This window comes from Rhinolophus sinicus, linkage group LG15, assembly GCF_036562045.2.
Source record: "Rhinolophus sinicus isolate RSC01 linkage group LG15, ASM3656204v1, whole genome shotgun sequence".
NCBI lineage: Eukaryota > Metazoa > Chordata > Mammalia > Chiroptera > Rhinolophidae > Rhinolophus > Rhinolophus sinicus.
The window spans coordinates 2,953,537-2,981,067 of NC_133764.1; the positions used below are offsets into that span (position 1 = coordinate 2,953,537).

The 27,531-nt window shown below is 37.1% G+C and overlaps 1 protein-coding gene across 3 annotated transcripts in view; it reads right to left on the reverse strand.

Annotated features, from left to right (window-relative positions):
* AKAP10 (A-kinase anchoring protein 10) overlaps window positions 1-27,531 on the reverse strand; it is an 81,433-nt gene that overhangs the window by 36,264 nt on the left and 17,638 nt on the right. For all 3 annotated transcript variants that reach the window (XM_074320663.1, XM_019757410.2, XM_074320664.1), the window contains exon 5: window positions 4,090-4,188. In XM_074320663.1, coding sequence (XP_074176764.1) covers window positions 4,090-4,188 — 99 coding nt within the window. The remainder of the gene's footprint in view (window positions 1-4,089; window positions 4,189-27,531) is intronic.

Genomic DNA, 27,531 nt, shown 5'->3' on the forward strand with positions numbered 1-27,531 from the left:
TACGTGATCTTATATTAATTTTTGCTCCAAAAGACGCATTAGAGCTGATGGTCCGGCCAGGTCTTATTTTGGGGGAAACACGGTAGGACTGTAACCTAAAGAATTATGGATTTATGAAAAGATTTATCAGTAAAAATCTTTAGCAAAATGTTATCCAACGGAAATTTTAAAACATTAAAATATGCTGAAATAAGGAACTGCCTAAATAAACTGTAGCACATCGATGAGATGTTTAGCTAACCATTATTAAACGTGGCTAGAAAAAGCCATACAACCATGATGGCTGGTTTCACTTTAAGTTCATGACCTTAAAGGGACCATAATGAAACCCAAGGATCCTACTCTCACATTCTCCTAGACAATACAAGGCACATCTCCTTCTCGCTCTTTAAATGTCTTATCACCTCTTCATCTATTCTCTTTGCTTCCTACTTCACTAAGAAAATAGAAGCTATCAGGAAACTATTTCTATTACTTCCCACCATATCTACCAACCCACCTACATCTTTCCTGTTACTACACTCTCTCCTGCTACTACAGATAAACTGTCCTCGCTCCTACCTGAACAACCCTCTGTTGGAGCACTTGTCCCAACCTCTTTTGCCTTCTCCAGAATTGTTTCCTACAGCAATTGTCCCCCCTCTCTCCTGCGTCACATTTTTCTTTGCTATTACCTTATTCTCACCACCTTTATATGCTGTTTGTACACCATACATATGTGTTTGCATGCTATCATACACTTTATATGTTTATAACACATCACCGTAAAACCAAAAACCATTGTCTCTTAACATCCCCTTCCAGCTCATCTTTAGAGCAAAATGCCTCAGAAGAGTTTCCCACACTTGTCTTCATTCCTCCTCCTAATCTCTCTTAAGACTCCTCCAATTAAGTTTTTGTCCCAAAAGGTCCACTGTAATTAAGAAGACCAGTGGCCCAGTTGCCCACCAAGTTGCGAAATCCATTTCATTCCTACTATTCGTTTTACTTAACCTATCAGCATGATTTAACAACTCTGATTACTCCCTTTCTCCCAGAAACATTTTTCACTTGGCTTCCAAAAAAAACTACTCTTTTGATACACAGTTGATATAGGAGGGCCTACATTACTACTGGCAGTTATTTCTAAGTTCTGCTTTGCTAGTTCTTTCTCATCTGACAGACTCTAAATGTTAGGCCTGCCCCAGAATTCAGTCCTTAGACCTCCTGTCTTCATCAGTACACTCCTCCCATGGTAATCTAGTTTCATGACTCTAAACCTTCCATATGCTGATGACTTCCAAATACCGGGGGTGCCAAACAAATGTATGCAAATGGATACATCAGTCAACGTTACTCAAGCAGTAGTTCACCGTAATCAGAAATGTCTGGACGCTGATGATAACCACTTTGAGCACCTCTTATAATTGCAGAAGTCAAATGTGACTTGTATTCATCTTTTGTTATCGGTATCTGAGTATATTCAGTGTCACAATTCTAATAGTTTTCCTTTCTTAAAATGTGTATACATTTTTTTGACACCCCCTGTATGTATCTCCAAACTGGACCTCTCTCATGAACTCCTAACACAGATGTCTGACTGCCTACTTGACACCTACCATTTGGATGTCTAAAACCCAAAATCCTAATTTTCCTCATAAGCCATTCCATCCACAATCTTCCTCATCTTATAAATGGCAACTTCACTCTCCGGGGAATTAAGTCATGTTTGATTCCTTTTTTTCCTCTCACATCACTCACTTCTAAACCATCAGCAAATTCTGTCAGCTGTACCTTCAAAGTATTTTTAAAATTCCACCACTTCAAGGATTTGTGGAAGAAAGAAGAGGCAACAGAAACATAGTTTTGGGGTCATTCTGAATCCCCACATCAAAACAGAGTAATTAGGGCCGGCCCGGTGGCTCAGGCGGTTAGAGCTCCGTGCTTCTAACTCCGAAGGCTGCTGGTTCAATTCCCACATGGGCCAGTGGGCTCTTAACCACAAGGTTGCTAGTTCAATTCCTCGAGTCCCACAAGGGATGGTGGGCTCCGCCCCTGCAACTAAGATTGAACACAGCAACTTGAGCTGAGCTGCCGCTGAGCTCCCAGATGGCTCAGTTGGTTGGAGCGCGTCCTCTCAACCACAAGGTTGCCGGTTCGACTCCAGCAAGGGATCGTGGGCTGCGCCCCCTGCAACTAGCAACAGCAACTGAACCTGGAGCTGAGCTGCGCCCTCCACAACTAAGACTGAAAGGACAACAACTTGACTTGGGAAAAAGTCCTGGAAGTACACACTGTTCCCCAATAAAGTCCTGTTCCCTTTCCCCAATAAAATCTTAAAAAAAAAAAAAAAAAGTAAAAAAAAAAACAACCAGAGTAATTAGATAGCAACACGAAAAATCTATGAATAACATTTACATTAAGCAGATGGGATACAAAATAACAATAGCTAAAGTGGAGACTTCTTCAAATTATAACTTATTTAAAGTACAGCTATATTAAAATATTCCAAATGAAATAGGTGACAAATAATTAGGGCAGGATTCAGAAGAATAAAGAGTGACTCGTCTAAAGACATATAGGTAATTAACATTTTAAAATGCATAATAGACACTGGGATGGAAACATTCTCAGATCAAGCTGATCCTTCAGAATATTTTTCCCCTCATGGGATTACATCATTAATTTGATAAAGTTTAAGAAAAGGAAAATTAGAATTTCATTTTTAAATGTTTTATTTGGCTCAAAACTCCCTCCTTTTCTCCCCTACTCCAGACAGTTTGGTTATCGATTGATACAAACGAACCCCCAAAGGAATCACTAGGCAACCAATTCTTCAAATAATCAAATTCCAATTAGTTAGGATATCCCAGTTGTATTATTAGGAAAAGTCAGTCTAGGGAAGTGTGAAGATGGTAGCAACAAATTCCCACATAAAAATCGAGAAACTACACAGAAAAACCAAAATTCCATGACATTTGCAACAAAACTGAGCGAAAACCCCAAAATAAAAGCAGATAAGGACAAACCACCAAGAGTCACAGACTTCTGTGTCATAAGACCCAGTCTATGTGGGTTAAAGAAAAGGAAGACAACGGGGGGAGAGGAGGGCAGCTTTGATGGACCCCAAAATAGCCAACTGTCGTTCACTGGAAAGTATGCTGGACCAATTCAAGAACCACAGCTGAGACTGAGGAGGTTTTGCTGTCTTCAGTAATGAGTGAGTGCAAAGGACCTGCAGTCAAGACTGAAAGAGTCCCACGCTGGGAAGAATCTGCTAGTGTTAGAATAACATGCTGTATGTCCAAGATACTAAATTTTGGTAATAAAAATGCAAAACAGTACTAAAACTTGAAGGGAATATTTGTTCAATGAATAAATGAACCACTTTTATTTGTGATTACAGGTGCATCTAAGGTTTTTCTGATGCAACACAGTAAAAGCTTTCAAACTTTTTTGTACTATGATTTACAGAGAAAGATATTTACAAGTATGTGACTCACTATATACATACATATGTTTACATGATGGAAACAATTTCCTGAAATGATGTTTGTTTGCTTTTACTACTGTGAAGCACTTTGACTTCTTTATTGTAGTATTTTTTTTGGCAGGGGGATGAGGTCATGAGATTGGTCTTAGCCCACAGTTCGAAAAACACTGCCAAATAGCATACTAGTTAACATGTAGGGGTCTGGTTTCAAATCCTGACTGCCATTTTTGAACTGTGTTACCTTGGGCAAATTACTTATCCTCCCTGTATTTCAGTTTCTTCATTTATAAAATAATAACTATATTTTTGCTGCAAGGTTCTACAGAAGATTAAATGAGTTTATCCATGGAAAGTGTTTAGAATATTGTGTGGGACACAATAAGTACTCAATAAATGTGTGCTGTTATTGTTCTTGCTGTTGTTGTTTGAATCAAAGTCTAAGAATCTGGGTCCAACATATAAGACAGCGTCTGTAAGTGAACTATAATCAGATATAATAAAGCAGTCTGAAAACAGACTAGAAAATGATATATTAAATACCATGTTCATAAAAACTTATCTTAATCAATAATCAAAATTAGGGGGTTTTTTTGGCCATAGCTTCAAGCACTGCTTACCTATGATGTCATTTCTCATTGCTTCTGTAATTGGTATTGGTTTAGCAGCATCTGGAGATATATATTTGGTAAAAGTATTCACTGCATCTTGTTCTATACCTGCAAGGGAAGGAGGGGACAACTTCAAAAATCAAAATACAACTTGAACTGGTAATGGACTATATTCATGAATAGTAGGGCACACACATATATACAAATATACATATATATAACAAATATAAATATATGTATAAGTATATTTAGGACAAAACAAGCCTCATCATAATACTGCTTTTTCACTGTCTGGTTTGTAGAACAGTGGAGTTATATGTGAGTTTCCCCCTCCACTCCTCATCTAAGCTAATAGGCTCCTTCACAGCAATGATTTATGCACGTGCTCTTTCCATGTCTTTTCTTCAAAGTCCGAATGTGACGGATGTTCACAGCAATATAATGGGAGCTCAAAAATTATTTATAAACCTACATTTTAAATATTTTACAAAATGATTTCACATTTATGAATATTACATTCATTTGACCTAAAAGGGTAAAACAATAAATCTTGAACTTTTCAGTCTCAGGACTTCTTTGATATCTTAAAAATTATTGAAGATCCTAAAGAGCTTTTGTTTATCTGAATTTTATTTATAGATATTAAGATATTAGAAATTTTAAAATGAGAAAAAATTGATTCAGTTAAAATTAATAATATTAAGTCTGTTAGAAGTTAACATAACCAACATTTTTAATGGAAAAATAACTATTTTACAAACTGAAAAAATTAATTAGAAGAGGGTACTGTTTTACATTTGTCTTGATAGCAAACTGTTGGATTCTTATATCTGCTTTAGCATTCAATTTTTCATGCTATTTTGTTTTGGCTGAAATATACTGTGATCTCCTGATATAATAAGAAACATATAAATGTATAGTCTTCATCCTGGTTCCTGGTACAAAGTTTCTAAAACCCTGGGAATTGCTTGAGTGGTAGGAGTGATATGAGCATCTGTTGTCATTCATAATAAGCCCTTTTCAATCATAGGAAAGTTTATGGTAATGAGGTGACTGGCAGAATGGGGGTTAGTACCAGAGGTACCAATCATGTGATTAGAGTGTTTGAACTTTCAGCCCCACTCTCTAATCTTCTAGGAAAGTAGAGGCGCTGGGAATCATCAAGTTAATCACCAATAGTCAATGATTTAATCAATCATCCCCATGTAATGGAACCATAAAAACCCTCAATGAAGTGGTTCAGAGAGCTTCCAGGTTGGTGAATGCATCTATGTGCTGGAAGGGTAGCACACCTGGACTCCAGAGACAGAAGCTCATGCACTTGAAAACCTTCTGGATTTTGCCCTATGTATATATCTCTTCACCTTTCTGTTTACTTGTACACTTTATAATATCCTTTAAAATAAATCAGTAAACATAAGCAGTGTTTCCCCGAGTTCTGAGAACCATTACAGCAAATTATTGAAGAACAGGTTGTAAGAACCCCTGATTCATAGCTACTGGGTTTCCCCGAAAATAAGACCTAACAGGAAAATAAGCCCTAGCATGACTTTTCAGGATGACAGCCCCTGAACATAAGCCCTAATGCGTCTTTTGGAGGAAACCTTAATGTAAGACCCGGTCTTATTTTCGGGGAAACACGGTATTTGGCCAGAAGTATAGGTGACAACTTGGGACTTGCAACTGGCATCTGAAGTAATGGTGGGGGGCAGTCTTATGAAACAGAGGCCTTAATTTGTGGAGTCTGCACTAACTCCAGGTAGTTAGTATCAGAATGAATTCAACTGTAGGATGCCTAGTTAATGTCCACAGGGAAATGGAGAATTGCTTGGAGTAGAAAATCTACACATTTGGTTTCAGAAGTGTCATGGATAGAGAAATGGATTTCTTTTATATATATAAAGAAAATCTGGCCTCAGAGATGTATAGCTGGGAAAAGGAGTATTTTAATAGCTTTTTGAAATAATTGTGGATGTATTCTTCTCTGACACTACACCAAAACTTGACAAGTGATACTTTCTTAAAGGTTAGAATGTAAACTCTGAAACTTGTATTGTTACGTTAAAATCCACTGGTTTATCTCTCATGTTTAATGGATCTTTTACTCATGAATGATTTTATAGTATCAGCTATTTTCAAATATTTTGGAAAATATTGGTTCACTGACATATGCAGACCTTCCAAATGTTGATATGTCACATCATATAGTGTAGAAAAAGAAATCACATCATTAGTATCACCAATGATCTTATCAGAACACTCTTTAAAGCTTTCAAAGCACATAGTGGTGAACACAAGCTTTCCAAAATTGTAATTTTCACTTGAAAAGCTTAAATTTTGCCATAGGCAAAAATATTGTTTTCCCTTAAATGACAAGCTCACTTCATTCATTTCCAAGAAAATATCTGCCAAATATCCAAATTTGAATAACCATAGTTTGTCTATAGTCATTCTTACAAGTAAAAATGGTATTCCATGGAAAATGCAGCTACTTGAACTCAAAAAAACAATCAACTACACATGTAGTATGCCTCAGTATGCTTAAGTGCTTCTGCATAGTTCCGATTTCATCACACATGATTTAATAAAATTAATTATCTACTTCTCCAAAGACATCCCTAAGTAAAACTGGCACTTAAAGTTTTGCTGGGAGTATGTAGAAGCACACAATGATTATTAGTACAATTTGGTTCAATGTCAGCAGGTTTTCCCACAATTGTCTTTCTACCACCATTACAAATGACAACACAGTGAAAAGACAAATAACATCTTACAATTATTCTGCAAATAGTTTTGACCAAATCGATCCCCTTGAAAAAGTCTCAGAGACCTCCTATGGCTGTGCACACCATACTTTGAGAACCCCTGGGTTAGCTGAATAGATTATCCCTACTTTTATAGAAAACTATGTACGAAAAATTAAAATGGGGCTGGCCCAGTGGCTCAGGTGGTTGGAGTGCTGTGCTACTAATGCCGAGGTCGCTGGTTTGATTCCCAAATGGGCCAGTGAGCTGCGCCCTCTACAGCTAAGATTGTGAACAACGGCTCTCCCTGGAGCCCAGCTGCCATGAGTAGCTGGGGGTCGGCATGAGCTGCTGCGGGCTGCTGTTACCATGTGCTGCCAGGAGTGGCTGGTGGCCAGCGTGAGTGGCCGGCAGCTGGCTAGAGCTGCTGTGAGCTGCTGTGAGCGACCGACCGATGACCTACTGCCTCAGCAGGGGGGAGCACAAGGCTCATAATACCAGCATGGGCCAGGAAGCTGTGTCCTACACAACTAGACTGAGAAACAAAAGCTTGAACCGGAGTGTGTGTGTGTGTGGGGGGGGGGGGAGGGGGGGCGGGAGGCGGAAAAGGGGAGAAAAATTAAAATGACTTATTTGAATCAAAAAAGTGATGGGGTGAGGAGAGGGCCAGGGAGAAGTAAAAGCATAAAGTTTTCATATGCAATTAAAGTTAAGTTGTTATCAGCTTAAAATAGACTATATCACTGTAAGATCTTTTATGTAAGCCCCATGGTAACCACAATTAAAATACCTATAGAAGATATACAAAGACAATAAGAATCAAAGCATGTCACTACATTAAAAAAGGAAAGAAACACAAAAGAAAGCAAGAGGGACAAAAAACCTGAAAGAGACTCAGAAAATAATTAATAAGATGGTAATAGTAATTTCTAGCCTATCAATAAATACCTTAAATATAAATAGATTAAACTCCCCAAAAGACAGAGTGGTTGAATAGATTTTTGAAAAAAATAATCAAGATCCCACTACTGCTTTAGATTTTTCTTTCCCCTTTCTGCTGCCTTCCCTCGCACTCCAGTTCAAGCCATCGTTTGTCAGTCTAGTTGTGTAGGACATAGCTCCCTGGCCCTACACAAGGCTCATACTAATGCTGGTATTATGAGCCTTGCGCTGCCCCCCAGCTGAGGCAGTCGGTCGCCAGTCGTTGGTCGGCCATTCACAGCAGCTGATGGCAGCTCTCCCTGGCTGCCAGCTGCTCACATTGGTTGCTGGCCACTCACGCTGGCCACTCATGGCAGTCCATGGCAGCACACAGCAGCCCACGGCACCTCACGATGGTTGCCAGCCACTCACGCTGGCCACTGGCCGTTCATGGCAACACACCGTAGCTCACAACAGCACACAGCAGCCCATAGCAGCATACAGCAGCCCTCAGCAGCACTCAGCAGTCCACTGCAGCTCATGCTAACCTCCGGCTCCTCACAGCAGCCCAGCTCCAGGGAGAGCTGTTGTTCACAATCTTAGCGATAGAGGGTGCAGCTTACTGGTCCATGTGGGAATCGAACCAGTGACCTCAGTGTTAGGAGCACGGTGCTCCAACCACCTGAACCACCGGGCTGGCCCTCGCTTTAGATTTAAAGTCACACATTGGCTGAAAGTGAAGGGATGGAAGATATTACACACAAATAGCAACCAAAGGAAAGCAGGGAGGCTATACTTATATCAGACAAAAATATACTTTAAGTCAAAGGTGGTCATAAAAGACAAAGTGGGCATAATATGATGATAAAAGAGTCAATCTACCAAGACAACATAAAAATCATAAATATACATTCACTGAACATCAGAGCACCTAAATATATTAAGCAAACATTGACAGAAGTGAAGGAAGAAATAAAGCAGCAATACAATAAGTAATAGAAGAATGAAATACCCCATTTTCAACAATGAATGTAAAATCAGTAAGGAAACAAAGCACTTGAACAATACCAGAGACCAAATAGACATAACAGACATATAAAAACATTCCACTCAGCAGCAGCAGAATACACGTTCTTCTCCATGTATACAGATCATTCTCCAGGACAGATCAAATGTTACATCACAAAACAAGTCTTAACAAATTTAAGAAGACAGAAATCATACCAAGTATCTTTTCTGACCACAATGAAATGAAACCAGAAATCAATAGCAAAAAGAAAACTGGAAAATTCACAAATATGTGGAAATTAAATAATATGCTCTGAAGAACCAATGGGTCAAAGAAAAAATCAAGAAGAAAGTTTAAAAATATCTTGAGATAAATGAAAACACAACATACCAAAACTCACTGAATGCAGTAAAAACAGTACTGAGAGGCATTTAAAACTACAAATATTTATATTAAGTATTACCAAAGCCAAAGACATTACAAGAAAATTACAGAATATCACTAATGAACACAGATGCAAAAATACTCAACAAAATGCTATTAATAGCAAACAGAATTCAATAGTACGTTAAAAGGATCACACACGAAGACCAAGTGGAGTTCATCCCTGGAATGCAGGAATGGTTCAACATAAAAAAAATCAAAGCGATATACCACATCAACAAAATGAAGGATAAAAAAATCACATGACCAGCTCAATAGATGCAGGAAAACCACATGACAAAAGTCAACACTCATAATTTAAAATTCTCAACACACTGGGAATAGAAAGAAATTACCTTAACATAATAAAGGCCATATATGAGAAACTCACAACTAATATCATATTCAACGGTAAGAAACTGAAAACTTTTCCCCTAAGATTACGTACAAGGCAAGATGGCTACTCTCATCACTTCTATTTATTTATTTAGTTTTCAGTTTTTCAATTACAGTTGACTTACAATATTATATTAGTTTCAGATGTATAACATGGAGACTGGACATTTATATAATTTACGAAGTGATCACCCCAATAATCCAGTACCCATGTGACACCATAGCTAATACTACTGACTACATTCCCCATGCTATACTCTACATCCCCACGACTATTTTGTAACTATCAACTTGTACCTTTTAATCATCTCCCCCCTTAACCTATTCCCTCTAACCCTCCCATCCAGCAACCATCAAAATACTCTCTGTATCTATGAGCTTTTTTCTGTTTTGCTTGTTCATTTATCCTGTTCTCCAGATTCCACATAAAATAAAGTCATATATAAATGAAGTCATATGACATTTGTCTATCTCTGTCTGACTTACTCCACTCAATACAATACTTTCTAGGACGACCTATGTTGTTGCAGATGGCAAGATTTCATTTTTATTTATGGCTGAGTAATATTCCATTGTATGTATGTACCACTTCATCTTTATCCATTCATCCACTGATGGACACCCAGGTTGCCTCCAGAGATCTTGGCTATTGGAAATAATACTGCAATGAACATTATGGATGCACGTGTCCCTTCAAAGTACTGTTTTGGGTTTCTTCAGATAAATTCCCAAAAGTGCAATTACTGTGTCCTTCTTTGCTTTTTTTTTTTTTTTTTTTTTTGTCATAATCTTTGTTTTAAAGTCTATTTTGACTGAAATAAATATTGCTAATGCAGGTTTTTGTTTTTCATTTCCAATTTCATGAAATATCTTTTACCACCCCTTTACTTTCAGTCTCTGTGTGTCTTCTGACCTGAAGTGAGTCTCTCGTAAGCTACATACGTAAGGGTCTTGTTTTCTTATCCATTCAGCTACCCTATGTCTTTTGATTGGAGCATTTAACCCATTTACATTTAAAGTAACTGTTGATAAATATGCAGTTACTGCCATTTTATTATTCATATTTTTTTATCGTTTTTCTTTTTCTTCTTAAAGGTGTCCTTTTCCCATTCTTGTAATACTGGTTTGGTGGTGATGAACTCCTGTCTGGAAACTCTTTATCTGTCCTTCAATTCTAAATGATAGCCTTGTTGGGTAAAGTAATCTTGGTTGTAGGTCCTTGTTTTTTATCACGTTGAGTATTTTGTGCCAGTCCCTTCTGGCCTGCAAAATCTCTGTTGAGAAATCAGCTGACAGTCTTATGGGAGCTCCCTTGTAGGTAACTAACTGCTTTTTTCCTGCTGCTTTTTAGATTCTCTCTTTGTCTTTAAAATTTTGGTATTTTAATTATGATGTGTCTTGGTGTGGGGCCCTTTGGGTTCATCTTATTTGGGACTCTCTGTACTTCCTCAGCTAGTATGTCTACTTCCTTCACCAGGTTAGGGAAGTTTTCAGTCATTATTTCTTCAAATAGATTTTCCCTACCTCTCTTTCTCCTCCTTCTGATACCCCTATGGTGTGAATATTGGTACGCTTGATGTCCTAGAGGCGCCTTAAACTATCCTATTTTTGGATTTTTTTTTTTTCCTGTTCTGATTGGGTGTTATCCACTACCTTGTCTTCCAAATCACTGATTTGACCCACTGCTTCATCTGATCTACTGTTGATATGCTGTAATGTATTCTTCATTTCTGACTGGTTCTTTTTTATGTTTTCTGTCAATTTTTTATGTTTCCTATCTCTTTTCGAAATTCTCACTAAGATCACTGAGCATCCTTATAACCAGTTTTAAACTCTGCATCTGGTAGATTACTTGTCTCCGGGTTTAGTTCTTTTTCTGGAGCTTTGTCCTGTTCTTTCATTTGTGACATGTTTCCTTGTCTCCCCATTTTGGCTGCCTCCCTGTGTTTGTTTCTATGTAGTAGACAGAGCTGCTATGTCTCTGGTCTTAGTGGAGTGGTCTTATGTAGTAGACGTCCTGTGGGACCTAATGGCAGTCTCCCTGGTCACCTGAGTCAGGTGTTCCGGGTGTGTCCCTTGTGTGGGCTGCATGTGCGCTACTGTTGTAGTTGAGCCTTGACTGCCGTTGGCACATCAGTGGGAGGGATTGACCCTTAGGCTTATTGGTTTTGAGGACTGGCTGTGACTACAGTGGAGAAGCTACTATGCAGGGGCCCACCCTATGCATCTGCACCCTGGGTTGGGGGAGGGCTCAACAAAAGAACAATGGCTTCTGCCAGCACTTTTGTCTGGGAGAAAGCTGCCCCTCCAGCCCTCATCCTGAAGACAGACAATTCAGTTCCTCCCCATATGCCCTTGACACCTTTCAAGCTGTTGCCCCAGAACTGGATCTCACAACGAGTGAGTCAGTCAGTGAGTAAGTCTATGTAGGGGACTTTGAACAGGAACATTTGGAACTCCAGAAGCCCTCCATTTCACTCAGCCACAATCTCTGCTGGTTTTCATAGCCAAAAGTTATGGGAATTTCTCTTCCCTGAACTGGAACCCTGTGCTGGGAGCCTGCTGTGAAGCTGGGACCCCTTGCTCCTTAGGGGAGACCTCCACAGCTGAAATATGTCTCCAGATTTTTAACCACCACACTTGGGTATGGGGCCAGTCAGTTTCATGTCTCTACCCCTCCTACCAGTCTCGACGTAGCTTCTTCTGTATGTCCTTAGTTGTAGGACTTCTGTTCAGCTAGACTTCAGGTGATTCTCAATGATGGTTGTTCTGTAATATAGTTGTAATTTTGTTGTGGTCGTGAGAGGAGGCAAGCACAGATTTACCTACTCTGCCATCCTGACCAAAGCTCCCTCTTATCACTTCTATTCAAAACAGTAGTAGAAATCCTAGCCAAGAAATTAAGCAAGAAAAAAAGCGGCATCCAAATTGGGAAGGAAGAAGTAAAATTATCTTTATTGGCAAATGACATAATCTTACATGTAGAAAACCTAAAGGCTCTATTTAAAAAAAACTGTTAGAAATAGATGATTTATTACAGTTAGAGGACAAAATCAGCACACAAAAATCAACTGCATTTATATATACTAACAATGAACTATTCTATCACAAAAGGAAATTAAGAAAAAAATCCCATTTACAACAGTATCAAGAAGAATAAAATACATAGGAATAAATTTAACCAAGGAAATTAAAGGTTTGTACACTGAAAAGTGCAACATATTGATGAAAGAAACTAAAGACACAAATAAACGGAAAGACATCCTATGTTCATGAACTGAAAGAATTAATATTGTTAAGATGTCAATACTACCCAAAGCAATATACAGATTCAATACAATCCCTTTCAAAATCTCAATAGTATTTCTTACAAAAATAGTAAAAAACAATCCTAAAATTCATACAGAACCACAAAGGACCTAAATAACTACAACAATCTTGAGAAGGAAGAACAAAGGCATCACACTTCCTGATTTCAAAAAAATTTCAAAGCCACAGTGATGGAAACAGTATGATAATGGCATAAAGACAGACATATAGACCAATGGAACACAACCACAAGCAGATATCATCTCATAACTTTTAGGATGGCCATTTACCAAAACAAAAAAGTTAACAAGTGTTGGTGGGATGTGGAGAAACTGAAGCTTTGTACACTGTTAGTGGGAATGTAACATGGTATAGCTCATACGGAAAACAGTATGGAGATTCCTCAAAAAAATTAAAAATAAAACTATTATATCATCTAACAATGCCACTTCTGGGTATTTATCCAAAATAATTAAAATCAGAATCTTCATGAGCTATCTGTACTCTCATTTCATTAAAGCATTATTCATAATAGCCAAGATATGGAAACAACCAAATGTCCATCAATGGATGAATGGATAAACAAAATGCGGTGTGTGAACAAAATGAAATATTGTTCAGCCAAAAGAAAAGGATATCTTGCCATATATGACAACATGGATGAACCTTTGGGACATTATGCTAAGTAAGATAAGCCAGTCACAGAGGACAAATACTGCATGATTCCATTTATATGCAGTATCTGAAATAGTCAAAACTCACAGAAGCAGAAAATAGAATGGTGGTTGCCAGGAAGTGGAAGAAAGGAGAAATAGAGAGTTGCTGTTAACAGGTATAAAGTTTAGGTTTATGCAAGATGATTAAGTTCTAGAAATCTGCTGTACAACATTGTATGTACAGTTAACAACATTGTACCATACACTTAAAAATTTGTTAACAGGGTAAAGTTCATATATTTCTTCACAATTTAAAAAAATTGAAAAATAAAAAAGAATTTATAGTAAAAAAAGAAGAAAATGCCAGACTTACGACTAAAGCTCAGATATGGTATTACAACCAGTACTGTCTCCAATATATAGTTATAAAATTATAGATATGTTTTGGGAAAGGGAAGTTATGCTTGCTTGTGAATTAATCCTCTCTACAACCAGGGCCTTGATGAAAAGTATCAACTGTAAAGATTTGGGATTGTTCTGCCTTTAACCAGATGTAAAATAATCTAAACTAATTCCATATTGCATTCTCTCAATAAACATTACTGCACAGCAGCTATATGAGCAAACTGCTAATCAGAACAAAGAAACTGGTTTTGCAGAAAATGTCAAAAAGCCTAAAATCAGAAGTTGGGTTGTTTCTAAATTCATTTCCACTAACTAAAAACAGCTGCCAATCCCAGACAAATGATGTAACAACTTGTATAGATGCTAATATACATTTATTTTCTGGGGATTAAACTCATTGAAAGAAGTTTGAGGGAAGCTGGTTGCCTCAGTTGGTTATAGCACAGTTGCTCACTAACGTCACCAGTTCGATTCCCACATGGGCCAGTGAGCTGCGCTCTCCACAACTAGAGTGAAAACAACGGTTTCACTTGGAGCTGATGGATCCTGGAAAAACACTGTTTCCCAATATTCCCCAATAAACAATTAGGAAAAAAAAAGAAGTTTGATACTGTTCAATAAAATACTGACTACATTTCATTTCATAAACACAGACGGTTACACCCTTCTTTTGGATCCAGAAAACTCATTTTCACTTATTTAAGAATAAAAGGACATTAATATATTTTTAACATTTTAACAAATTAAACATTTTTAACCCAATAAACACTGGGCTAAGATAAATGCTTTGGTCCAATTTCTAAAATACTCTTTAATAAAAGAACAAAGAAACATGGAAATGCTTAAAACATCTATTTTGCCTTTTTAAAACATAACTATTAAGGAAGCTATGAAGCCAGATTACTGGGAATAAAGAACTTCCCTTCAGTTATTTGAATGATGTTTAAAACTACATTACTCAATTTAGTATTTTAGTAAGAAGCTTTAAAAGATTTAAATGGATCAAACCTTGTATTTTAACTGAAACTAATCCTTAACCACAACAAACCTCAAAACACAAAATACCAACTGACTCCATGAGATAATACAAACATATATAGAACTTTACCCAAGACTTTCATGTAACCCAGATACAACAGCCTTTCATTAAAATTGATATATTTTAAAAACAAAGCTGTGATAAGCTAGTTTCAGGGCACATAAAGTGACAGGTATAAATATGAACAATTAAAGTGCAAAAGATAAAAGTTTAAATAAAAAAAATAAAATCTTTGGACTATAAACTTCATGTGTCGACTGGCCAAATAATTCTCCAGGCAGTCCACCAAAAGAGTGGTTTATTCGGGAAAGGAAAAAGAAAGCCACCAAGGAGCGTGTGAATGCACACTTGCCTGCTGGTGTTCCAACTGCCCGCCCATGTACAAAAAAAAGCCCCCCCACCCTCGCCATTCCAAGACGTCTTCCCCATTTATTAGCATCCTGCCCCAGAAGTTACCACTAAGTTTCAACAGGAAGTCAGGACCAGAGAGTTAACAAGGGGGGCCCAGCTCCACCCAAAGCCCTCCCAGCTCTATGGTTAATCATCTTAAGATGCCAGTTCACTTTTATCACATACAATGGACAAAAATTTTCCTAAATGCCCAGCCTTTGACTATTTCATTTATTTTTGCATCCTTGGTATCTGGTATTTCATTGTAGGTGCTTAATATGCATTTGTTGAAAGAATAAACTTACCACAAATATTATATTTGTTGAAAGTGAATTTATCTCATGTAGTACCACATTATTTTCCTATTATTTTAAAGTATTAGCAGCATCTTTATTAAAAAACTTGAGGTTAGGAATTCTTTTTAGTCAGAGGGAAACTGTCTTGTGACAAGGACAGCTTAAAGCAGAGAAGATAATCAAGAGGAGTGGGGTTCTAGCACAAGGAACAGGCATTAGTCAGCCAGCTAAGTGGCTATTAAGGAGAATGTGTATTAGCAAAATGCAAAATTAATATTCATCAAAGTCAGTTCAGAAGAAATTATTTTGTTAACCCCTACCTCTATGCATAAATACCCTAAAACCAAACTTAGTATCCATTTAAATGAAGCATAAAACATCAGTATATCCTAAAGATGTTACTCAGACAAAATCACACACTGCTTTTGAATTCTTAATATTGATCTTTAGTTACAAAAGCAGTAGGTCATTACAAATCCCTTTATTGGTAAAAGAGTGACAAGGATATATTCAGAAAACCCTAGGCCATCTGAGTGATATATGGAAATACAAAAAGATTTATTCAAGAAAGAGACTTTCTACTATTTCTGAAAAACGGGAGCTGGAACTAGGAGAATAGGAATTTCTAGGCTCTAGAAAAGTTTTAAATACAAATATAAGGTGTTACTATATGGCCACCTTCTGTAGCTCGAGGTTTTAATATAATGAAAATAATTATGATAGAAACCACCCAGAAGCAAGTGTTAAACATGTATTTGATTTTTAAGAGGAAAAAGGCAAATCCATATAGAAAGAATTATCTTTTGATTTGACTTGAAATACTGAGGAATAGGTCAAGATTAAATAAGCATACTCCACTCCATTTCTCCCACAGAATGCAACTAAAAACACTGGATAAATGTATCCAAGAACCTGAAAATATAAATGGTAGCAGGCAGATGGAAAAAGGAAACAAGAACTTATAGTACCGCCATAATGCAGGCAAGTTTCCCACTCTTTATTTCTCCAGTATCTCCTAGCCTGGACTCAAAAGTTGAAACTGTAAACCAGATTCACGAAGAAAAAGCTCCAGAGAAGCCCTCTATTTCTGGTCTAAGGAGCAAGAAAGGGGGCTTCTATGGAGTGGGGGAAATCCCCTGGGCCTTTCTGTTTTTCCCTTTCACTCCAGTCTCGGCCCCCAAGCAATACCAGATCAGCCCTTGTGGCAATGGCAGCAGCACCCAGACAGGCTCTAAAAGCTCCAAAAAACCCTCTTCTTTGACAAAGACACTGCAGTTCCCAATAGGAAGGGGAAAATCGCTATTTATTTTATCCTTTATCCTCTTGCCAGTTGGTCAAAGAAGCTGACATCATTGTGGGAAGTGTGCTAAAGTGTGAGGAAACTAAAGCTCTGGCTTTCTAGCCAAACAATCAAGCAGGCAGGGTCCCTAGAAATCAGAAAGTATCAGATCACAGAAAACAGGAATTTCATGAAAGCTTATAAAGTTGTCTGCGTACTACTGGCTGAGCATGCGTGAACCTGACTGTAGGATCATTCTCCAAGGGTTTGAGAACTCAATTATGACCTGTCCACCTGCCAGGACCCAGACTGGACACTGGAAGGCATATATGCAGGTAAGATCCAAAACAGAACTGACTCTGGAACCACAACCTACAGAATGCTGGATGGAACTTGTAGCCTGAACCTAACTAGGTCATTTGCTTGCTAAAGCAAAAATTTCAAAATTTTTGACAGGATTTAACCATGACCCAGAATCATGTAAGTCAAACTGTCCAGGATATAAGCCAAAATTAATTGCCATACAAAGACTAGAAAAATCCCATTATCTCACAAGGGAAAAGGCAATCAAGATGGCACAGATGCTGAAATTACCAAACAAAAAAATGTTTTACAGAAGCTATGATAATCATGCTCCAAGAAGGTCAAACACTCTTGAAACAAATGGTAAGACTGTCTCCACAGAATCATACAAGATAATAAATAAAATAAAAACAATAGAAATTTTAGAACTCAAAAACATAATAACCCAAACTTAAAATTCACTGGAGCAACAACATGGGTGAAGCTTGAGAATATTATGCTACGTTTCTGAAAAACGGGAGCTGGAACTAGGTGAAATAAGTCAGACTGAGAAAGACAAACAACACATGATCTCACTTATATATGGAATCTAAAGAACAAATGAGCAAACAAAACGGAAATAGACTCAGAGATATAGGGGGGGAAAAAAACTGGGGCTGGCCCAGTGGCTCAGGTGGTTGGAGCATAGTGCTCGTAACACCGCGGTCACCGGTTCGATTCCCACATGGTCCAGTGACCTGTGCCCTCTACAGCTAAGATTGTGAACAACAGCTCTCCCTGGAGCTGGGCTGCTGTGAGCAGCCGGAGGTTGGCGTAAGCTGCCATGAGATACCATGGGCTACCCTGTGCTGCCATGAGCAGCCGGTGGCCAGAGTAAGTGGCTGGCAGTCATTGTGAGCGGTCGGCAGCTGGCGAGAGCTGCCGTGAGCAGCCAACCGATGACTGGTGACCAACTGCCTCAGTCGGGGGGAACGCAAGGCTCATAATACCAGCATAGGCCTGGGAGCTGTGTCCTACACAACTAGACTGAGAAACAACAGCTTGAACCGGAGTGGTGGTGGGGGGGAGGGTGGAAAAAGGGGGAGAAAAGAAAAAAAAACTGCTGGTTGCTAGATGGGAATGCAAATTAATAGGTACAATATAGTCATGAGGATATGAAATACAGTATGGGGAATATAATGAACAGTGTTGCAAAGATTATGTAAGGTGCCAGATGGGTACTAGACTTGTCAGGGGTATCACTTTGTAGACTGTGTAGATGCCTGACCAAGGTACTATACACCTGAAGCTGAAGTAGAATAATACTGTATGTTAACTATAATTAAATATATATGTAATTAAATATATATATAGTCACGGAAGGTGGAGTATAGCATAAGGTAGATAGTCAACAGTATTATAACAGCTATATAAGATGTCACAGGGGTAGCAGCTTGGGGGCGGGGGGTTATCACTTTGTGAAGAGTGTAAATAGTCAATGGTATTATAACAGCTGTATAAGATGTCACAAGGGTAGTAGCTTGGAGGAGGGGAATTATCACTTTGTGAGGGGTGCAAATGTTTAACTATTACGTTGCTTTGTACACCTGAAACTAATAATAAAAATAAAAAGGCACAAGCACAGGACCTTCAGATACTGACACCCGGGGCCTCGACAGAGCGTGCATACTTTTGCAATAATAAGTGAAATTTCAACATTTAAAAAAGTAATAATAATTCATTGGAAAGACTCAAAGCACAATGGAAATGACAGAGGAAAGAATCAGTGAATCTGGAGATAGATAAATAGAAATTTTTCAAGCTGAACAGAAAAGAAAGTTTAGAAAAAAGTAAATAGAGCCTCAGGGACCTGTAGCACAATGACAAAGGTGTAACGTTTGGGTCACTAAAGTTCCAGAAGGAAAGGAAAAGTTACAGTGCCAAAAAAAGATTTGAAGAAACAATGACTGAAGTGACAACATGGATGGACCTAAAGGTATTATGCTGAATGAAATAAGTCAGACAGAGAAAGACAAATACTACATGATTTCACTTATACGGGGAATCTAAAGAACAAAATAAATGAACAAAACAGAAACAGACTCATAGATACAGAGATCTGATGGTTGCTAGTTTGGAGGGATGTTGTGGGGCTGGTGAAAAAGGTGAAGGATTAAGAAGTACAAAATGGTAGTTACAAAACAGTCACAGGGATGTAAAATACAGCACAGAAATATAGTCAATAATATGGTTATAACAACTATGTATGGTGCCAGGTGGGTACTAGATAATTGGGGGAATCACTTCTTAAATTATATAAATGTCTAACCCCTATGCTGTACACTTGAAGCTAATGTAAAATAATATTGAATGTCAATTATAATTGAAAAATACAATTTTTTATGTGTCCAAAAAAAAAGAATGACTGAAAACTCCTCCAAATATGAAAAAATAAAAAACAAAAAAACCAAACTTACAAAATCAAGAATCTCAGTAAACCTCAAACAGGAAGAAACTCAAAGAAATCCATGTCTAGACACTATAACCAAAATGTTGAACATAAAAGACAAAATACCTCGAAAGTAGCCACACACACAAAAACCATGTCAAATGTAAGGTCATGATTCCAAGATTGCAGATTTTTCACCAGAAACCACGGAGGCCAGAGGCCAGGAACAACATTTTTAAAGTGGTAAAAGAAAAGAACTATCAATCTACAATTCTCTATGAAGTGAAAAAGCAAAATAAAGAGATTCTCAGATAGAGGATAACTGAGAGAATTCTTTGACAGCAGACCTGCTCTAAAAGAAATGCTAAAGAAAATTCCTGAGACACTAGTGAAATAACAGAAATAACTGAACTTCAGGAATAAAGAAACAGTTAACAGATACAGCAAACTATCTGGTTTAAATACAATAGACAATTTTTCTTCTTTTAAATTCTTTAAATTATGTACAGCAGTTGAAAGCAAAATTTATAACACTGTCTGATGGGGTTTTCAATGTATGTAGATGACAACTACAACATGTAAGTGTGAAGGTAAAGGGACCTATATCGTAAGGTTTCTACATTCCACTTGAAGTGATAAAATACTGATTTTAAGCAGACTGTGAAAAGTATGTATATTGTAATCCCTAAGGAAACCATTAAAAAAACCTATACAAATAGATATAATAAAAAACTCCATAGATAAATTCTAAAAAAATGTAAACAATCCACAAGAAAGCAGAAAACAGGAAATCAAGGAACGGGAAACAGAGGGAACAAACAAAAAACAAATAATAAAATGGCACACTAAATCCAAATATAATTAATTACACTTAATATAATTACATTTAAGTTATAATGAATATCAATCATAGTTATATATTATAATGTAGATAATCACATGGTAGTAATTATATTTAATGTAAATAATCACACTAAAACTTATACTGAAATAAATTTACCAACAAAAAAACAGTTCTCAGAATAGATTAAAAAAAAAATTACCCAACTACCTGCTACTTAGAAGAAACTCACTTTACAAACAATGAATGACAAAGGTAGGTCAACAGTAAAGGGATGGAAAAAGATAACATGTAAACACTAATCAAGTGAAACTGGAGTGGCTATATAAATCAGACAACAGACATCTGACCTCAGAACAAAGGAAGTTACCACAGATGAAGAGGAACATGACATAGTGATAAAATAGTCAATTCATCAAAAAGATATAATGATCCTAAATATGTACACACCTAACAATAAACCAAGCCTGAAAATACAGGAAGCCAAAATGGTTAGAACTAAAAGCAGAACTGGAAAAATCTACAATTATGATCGGAAACTTGAATACTCATCTCTCACTAATACAGCAAGCATACAAAATCAGCAAGGATACAGAAAAACTGCACACCAACTCAATTATCAACGAACTCAATCTAATTAACATTTGTAGAAAACTATCCAACAAAAGAATATACACTCTTTCCATAGCATATGAGATATTCACGAAGACAAACTATGTCTTAGGTCATTTAAAAATTTTAACAATTTAAAAGAATTGAAGTCATTCAAAATATTTTCTTTGACCATAACACAGTTGAGAAACCAATAACAGGATGATAACAGGAAAAAAATTCTCCAAACACTTGGAAATTGAACAACATATTTCTACATAATCCATGGGCAAACAGTAAGAATCAAGGGAAACTAGACATTTCATTTTTCGCTCAATTCAAAAATATCGGAATTTGTGGGATGCAGCTAAAGCAGTGGTTAGGATATTTATAACATTAAATGCTTGTCTTAAAAAAGGAAAGGTCTCAAATCAGCAATCTAAATTTCTACCTTAAGAAACTAGAAAAAGAGTAAAATAAACCCAAAGCAAGGAGGAAAGAAATAATAAAGCATGAAATTGACAACAGAAAAACAATAGATAGAAATCAATTAAATCAAAAGCTGGTTCTTCGAAAAAGATGAATATCTATATATACTGAGAAAAAAAAAGAAGACTCAATTACCAACATGAGGAATGAAAGAGAAATATCACTACAAACCCAAGATTAAAAAGATATTAAGGGAATGGTAGATAATTACATGTTAATATATTCAAAAACTTGATGACATTAACAATTCCTTGAAACCTTAAACTACTAAAATTCACTCAAGGAAAAAGATAGATAACCTGAACAGTCCTATAACTATTAAAGAAACTGAATTCATAGTTTAAAACATTCTTAAAAACAAAACTCTAGGCCCTTACAAATTCTACCAGACATTTAAAGAAGAAATAACACCAATTCTACATGATCTCTTCCAGAAAACAGAAGAGGTAGGAAACTTCCCAACTCATTTTATGGGGCTAGCATCACACTGATATCAAAACCAGACAAAGGCAATATAAAAAAACTAGACCAATATCCATAAGCATAGAAATAAAAATGCTTAGGAAAACAAATCCAGCAACATAAAAAGAATATACCACAACCAAATGGGTCTTACCCTGAAAATGCAAGCTTATTCAATATTTAAAAAAAAATCAATCAATGTTATATTAACAGACAAAAAACAAACAAACAAAAAAAAAAAACCAAAGGAAATTCACACGGTTACATCAAATGACACAGAAAAGATATTTGACAAAATTCAACATCATTCATGATTCAAACAACAACTCTCAGTAAACTAAACCCATAGCTAACCTCATACTTAATGGTGACTGTGTTCTTACCACTCCTGGTACAAGAAGTCCCAGCTGGTGCAATAAGGCAAGAAAAGAAAAAGAATACAGATTGGAAAGGAAGAAATACCACTGCCCCTATTCACAAATAATATGAACATCTATGTAGAAAATCCCAAGCAATCTACAAAAAAAGCTCCTAGGAGTAGTGAGTTTAGTTAAGTCATAAAATAAAGATCAACATATAAAAATCATATTTCTATATATTAGTATTAAAAAATTAGAAACAAAAAAGTTTTAAAATACTATTCATGATAGCACCAAAAAAGAAATAGATATGAGTCTAACAAAACATGTGATGGATCTGTATGCTGAAAACTATACAATGCTGATGAAAGAAAGCAAAGACCTAAGTAAATGAAGAGGCATACCTTGTCCATAGATTATGAGACTCAATACAGTTAAGATGTAAATTCTCCTCAAACTGACCTATAGGTTTAACGTAATTGCAATAAAAATTGCAACAGGGTTTCTTAATACAGACAAAATTATTCTATATGAAGCTACAGTAATCAACACAGTATGGTATTGGTGAAGGAATAGACACATACATCAATGGAACAGAACAGAGTCCAAAAATAGACCTACACAAATATGGCGAAGGTACAAAGGCAATTCAATGTAGTAAGAGTAGTCTTTTCAATTAGTGGTGCTGAACAATTAGATATCAACGTGCAAAAATAAAAAACAAAACAAAAAACTTGACCTAACCCTCACACCTTACACAACATTAACTCAAAACAGATACATATCTAAACGCAAAGTATAAAACATTTAATACCTTCTTAAGAAAACATAGGAGAAAATCTTCATGACTTCTGATGAGGCAAGAGCTCTTAGATATGACTCCAAAAGCCCAATCCATAAGAGACAAATGTTGACAAATTGGACTTAATAAAAAAAGTCCTTTTGTGGGCCAGCCCGGTGGCTCAGGTGGTTGCAGCTCCATGCTCCTAAATCCGAAGGCTGCCGGTTCAACTCCCAAGGCTGCCGGTTCGATTCCCACATGGGCCAGTGTGCTCTCAACCACAAGGTTGCTGGTTAGACTCCCAAAGGGGATGGTGGGCTGCGCCCCCTACAACTAACAACGGCAACTGGACCTGGAGCTGAGCTGCGCCCTCCACAACTAAGACTGAAAGGACAACAACTTGACTTGGGGAAAAAAAAAGTCCTGGAAGTACACACTGTTCCCCAATAAAGTCCTGTTCCCCTCCCCAATTAAAAAAAAATAAAATATCCTTTTGCTCTGAGGAAGACACTGTTAAGAGAATGAAAAGTCAAGCTATACACTAGGAGAAAACATTTGCAAATCACATAGCCAATAAAGGTCTTATAGCCAAAACATACATATATATATATATATATATGTATATATACATATATATACATATATATATATATATATGTATATATATATATATATACACACACACTCTTAAAATTCAACAATAAAACAGACAATCCAATAAAATATGGGAAAGATGTGAACAATTCACCAACGAAGATATACAGATGGCAAATATGCACATGAAAAAACATTCAATATCATTAGCCATTAGGGAAATGCAAAGTAGAACCACAATGAGATACCACTACACATCTATTAGAATGGCTTTAAAGAACCCAAATAAACAGAAAGCCGATTATACCAAGTGCTGACACAGAAATGAAGCAAACAGAATGCTCATATACTCTGGTGGGAATGCAAAATGGTACAGACACTTTACAAAACAGTCTGGAAGCTTCTTAGATAATTAAATACACACTCACCACATAATCCAGCAAACCTACTGGGGTATTTGCCCTAGAGAAATAAAAACTTTTGTCTGCACAAAAGCCTGTACACAACTGTTTATAGCAGCTTTAATGACCATCAGGGTGATTCATAATCATTCATTCATAATCATCAACAGCTGGAAACAACCCAATGGCCTTCAACAGGTGAATGGATAGTGCATCCATCCAATGGAATACTACTTACCAATAAAAAACAATGAACTATTGATAGAGACAACAACATGGATGAACTTCAAAGCCATTATGCTAAGTAAAAGAAACCAGTCTCAAAAGCTACATACTGTATAATTCACTCATATGGCATTCCAGAAAAGGCAAAACTAGAGAGACGGAGAATAGATCGGTGATTGCCAAGTATTGGGACAGAGTGCAGTTTAACTACAAAGGTGATAAAACTGTTCTTTACCCTGTTTATCATGACAGGTATCGGAATCAATGCATGTTCAAAATTCATACAGGTATACATCAAAAAGGTCAAGTTTACTGCATATATATTTTTTAAACAATGGAAAAGAAACAAACAGTACTCTTTTAATAACTCCACTACTATTTCTATTTTTTTATTGAAATAAATTAATACCAAAACAAAAACAGTTCCCCAAAATAATAAAGCATGTTACAATTAAAGAAATAGACTTTAGACTTCCAATTCCAGAAACAGGCCAGACTAGATGCTCAAAGAAACTCTTCCCAGTACTGATTCTCCCAAAATGCTTTTAAAAAGTGTATCAGAGCTTGTGGAATAGTAAGGAAAATATTGATAAGCAAAAACAAGTACAGGCAGCTCCCTTATCTGAAATTTTTGGGGTCCGTAACATTTTAGAATTCAGAATTTGGGGTTTATTTTATAGAAGTAATGCACTACATTTACATAGTATACAGGACCAATACACCAGCAGCATGTGGGAGAATACACCATAATCAAATACGTTCATATTTCTGCAAGAAGTTCATACCAGTTCAAGTTTTGTTCATTTAAAAAATAACTTGAGATAGCCGTTTTCTGGATTTCTGAGTTGCAGATAAGGAACTGTGGACCTGTAGAAGCCAGTGCAAATCAAGATGGGCAAAGGGGCAAGATAGGGAGGGCATTCACAGGAGAAAAACCAACTCCAAGAGACTCAGAGTTTGCAGTTTCAAGGGCAATTGCCCAGGGCCCAAACAGGGTAGATTAGAACCAAAATGATGCCTAAGGGCTTAAAAATTTAGGGCCTGAAAAACCCAAGACAAAAATTTAGTTTTAAGTGGACCCAGAAGGATAGTGAAGCTGGCCCCAGGTGCATGGCAAAAACAACTACAAATCTACTCTATTAGAATAACACAATTTAAACAGTCCACAAACAAATTCCCACATAAATATCCCAAAGAATATGTCCATGGTTAAGTACCACTAAAATCACAAGTTACAAAGAGTGTGGATCTGAAGAAATAAATAAACACTGAGCCAGATCCACAAAAACTGTAGATATTGTAATTATCAGATAATGAATATATGTTTAATAAATTTTTAAAAATTAAAAAATGAGCTCAAAAGTGGATGAAGGGATAAAGAAACAATAAACTAAAAAGTGACCAGGCAAATTTGAAGGAAAAAAAAGAATTTCTAGAAATTAAAAGTTCAGGAACTTTTTTTTCCCCCTTTCTTCCACTTCCCCCCACCCGACTCCGGTTCAAGCCGCTGTTTCTCAGTCTAGTTGTGGACACAGCTCCCTGGCCCATGCTGGTATTATGAGCCTTGCGCTCCCACTCCCCAACCCCCAATACCCCCTACCCCCACAACTGGCGACTGGCTGCGGCAGTCGGTCACCAGTTGTGGGTCAGCCGCTCACAGCAGCTCAAGGCAGCTCTCGCCGGCTGCCGGCCACTCACGCGGGCCACCAGCCACTCATGGCGGCACACTGCAACCCACAGCAGCACATAGCAGCCCATGGCAGCACTCAGCAGACCACCGTGGCTCACGCCAACCTCCAGCTTCTCACAGCAGCCCAGCTCCAGGGAGAGCTGTTGTTCACAATCTTAGCTGTAGAGGGCGCAGCTCACTGGCCCGCAACCTTGGCATTAGGAGCAGGTGCCCCAACCACCTGAGCCACCGGGCCAGCCCAAAAGTTGAGTAACTCTAAGATAAAAACATGTTAAAAATATTGACTCAACAGAAGATTAGACCCATTTTTAGAGAGTACTAGAAGATGGAGCTGAAGAACTCACCACCAATTGGAAAAGGCTACATACTATATGATTTCAACTATATGATGTTCTGAAAATGGCAAAACTATGTAGACAGTGAAAAAGAACAGTGGTTGCCAGGAAATGGTGGGTAGAAAGAGATGAACAGGCAGAGCACACAGGGTTTTTAGGGCACTGAAAATACTCTGTATGATATCATAATGACGGATGCATATTATTATTCATGTATTCAAATCTATAGAATGTACAACATCAAGAGTAAACCATAATGTAAACAGTGGACCTTGGGTGATTATGATGTAGGTTCATCAAATGTAACAAATATCCACTCAGGTGGGGGATGTTCATAATAGGAGAAGCCATGCATGTGTGGGGGCAAGGGGCATGTGGGAAATCTGTACCTTCCCCACAATTTTGCTGTGAACCTTAAATTGTGCTAAATAATAATAATAATAATAATGTCTTAACAGAAAAAAACAAAGAAAAAAGCTAACAATAAAATTCAAGAAGGATCATAACACCGAGGTTGCTGGTTCAATTCCCACATGGGCCAGTGAGCTGCGCCCTCCACAACTAGATTGAAAACAACGACTTGACATGGAGCTGATGCGTTTTGGAAAAACAGTTCCCCAATATAAAAAAATTTTTTTAAGTCCAAGAAGGAAGTCCCTAGCCCTTTAAGAAACAAAGAACAGATAAGATGAAAGCGAAGAAGAAAAACATGGAGGCTATCTAATCAGAATCCCAGGAGCTGATAATTGAAAAATAAGGCTGTGTAATTTCCAAACTAATAGAGAATAAAAAAAGGAAGGTGCTGTTGTAGAAATGCCTGGGCTGTAATTCTAGCTCCCCACTTACTATATCATCTAGGGCAAGTTACTTAACTATTAAATGAAATTCTACTTGTAACTATTAAATGAAATCTAAGTATAGCATTTGTCACAGAACTCAATAAATGTCACCTATTGGCAATTAACAAATGAATTTACCTGCAAAATACAGTAATAAAAATTGTAATAAAATTAAGAGAGACAGAATGGATTAAGCCTATCTGGATAATGGTTTGATTTCAAATTCTGTAAAGAAAAAAATAGGAT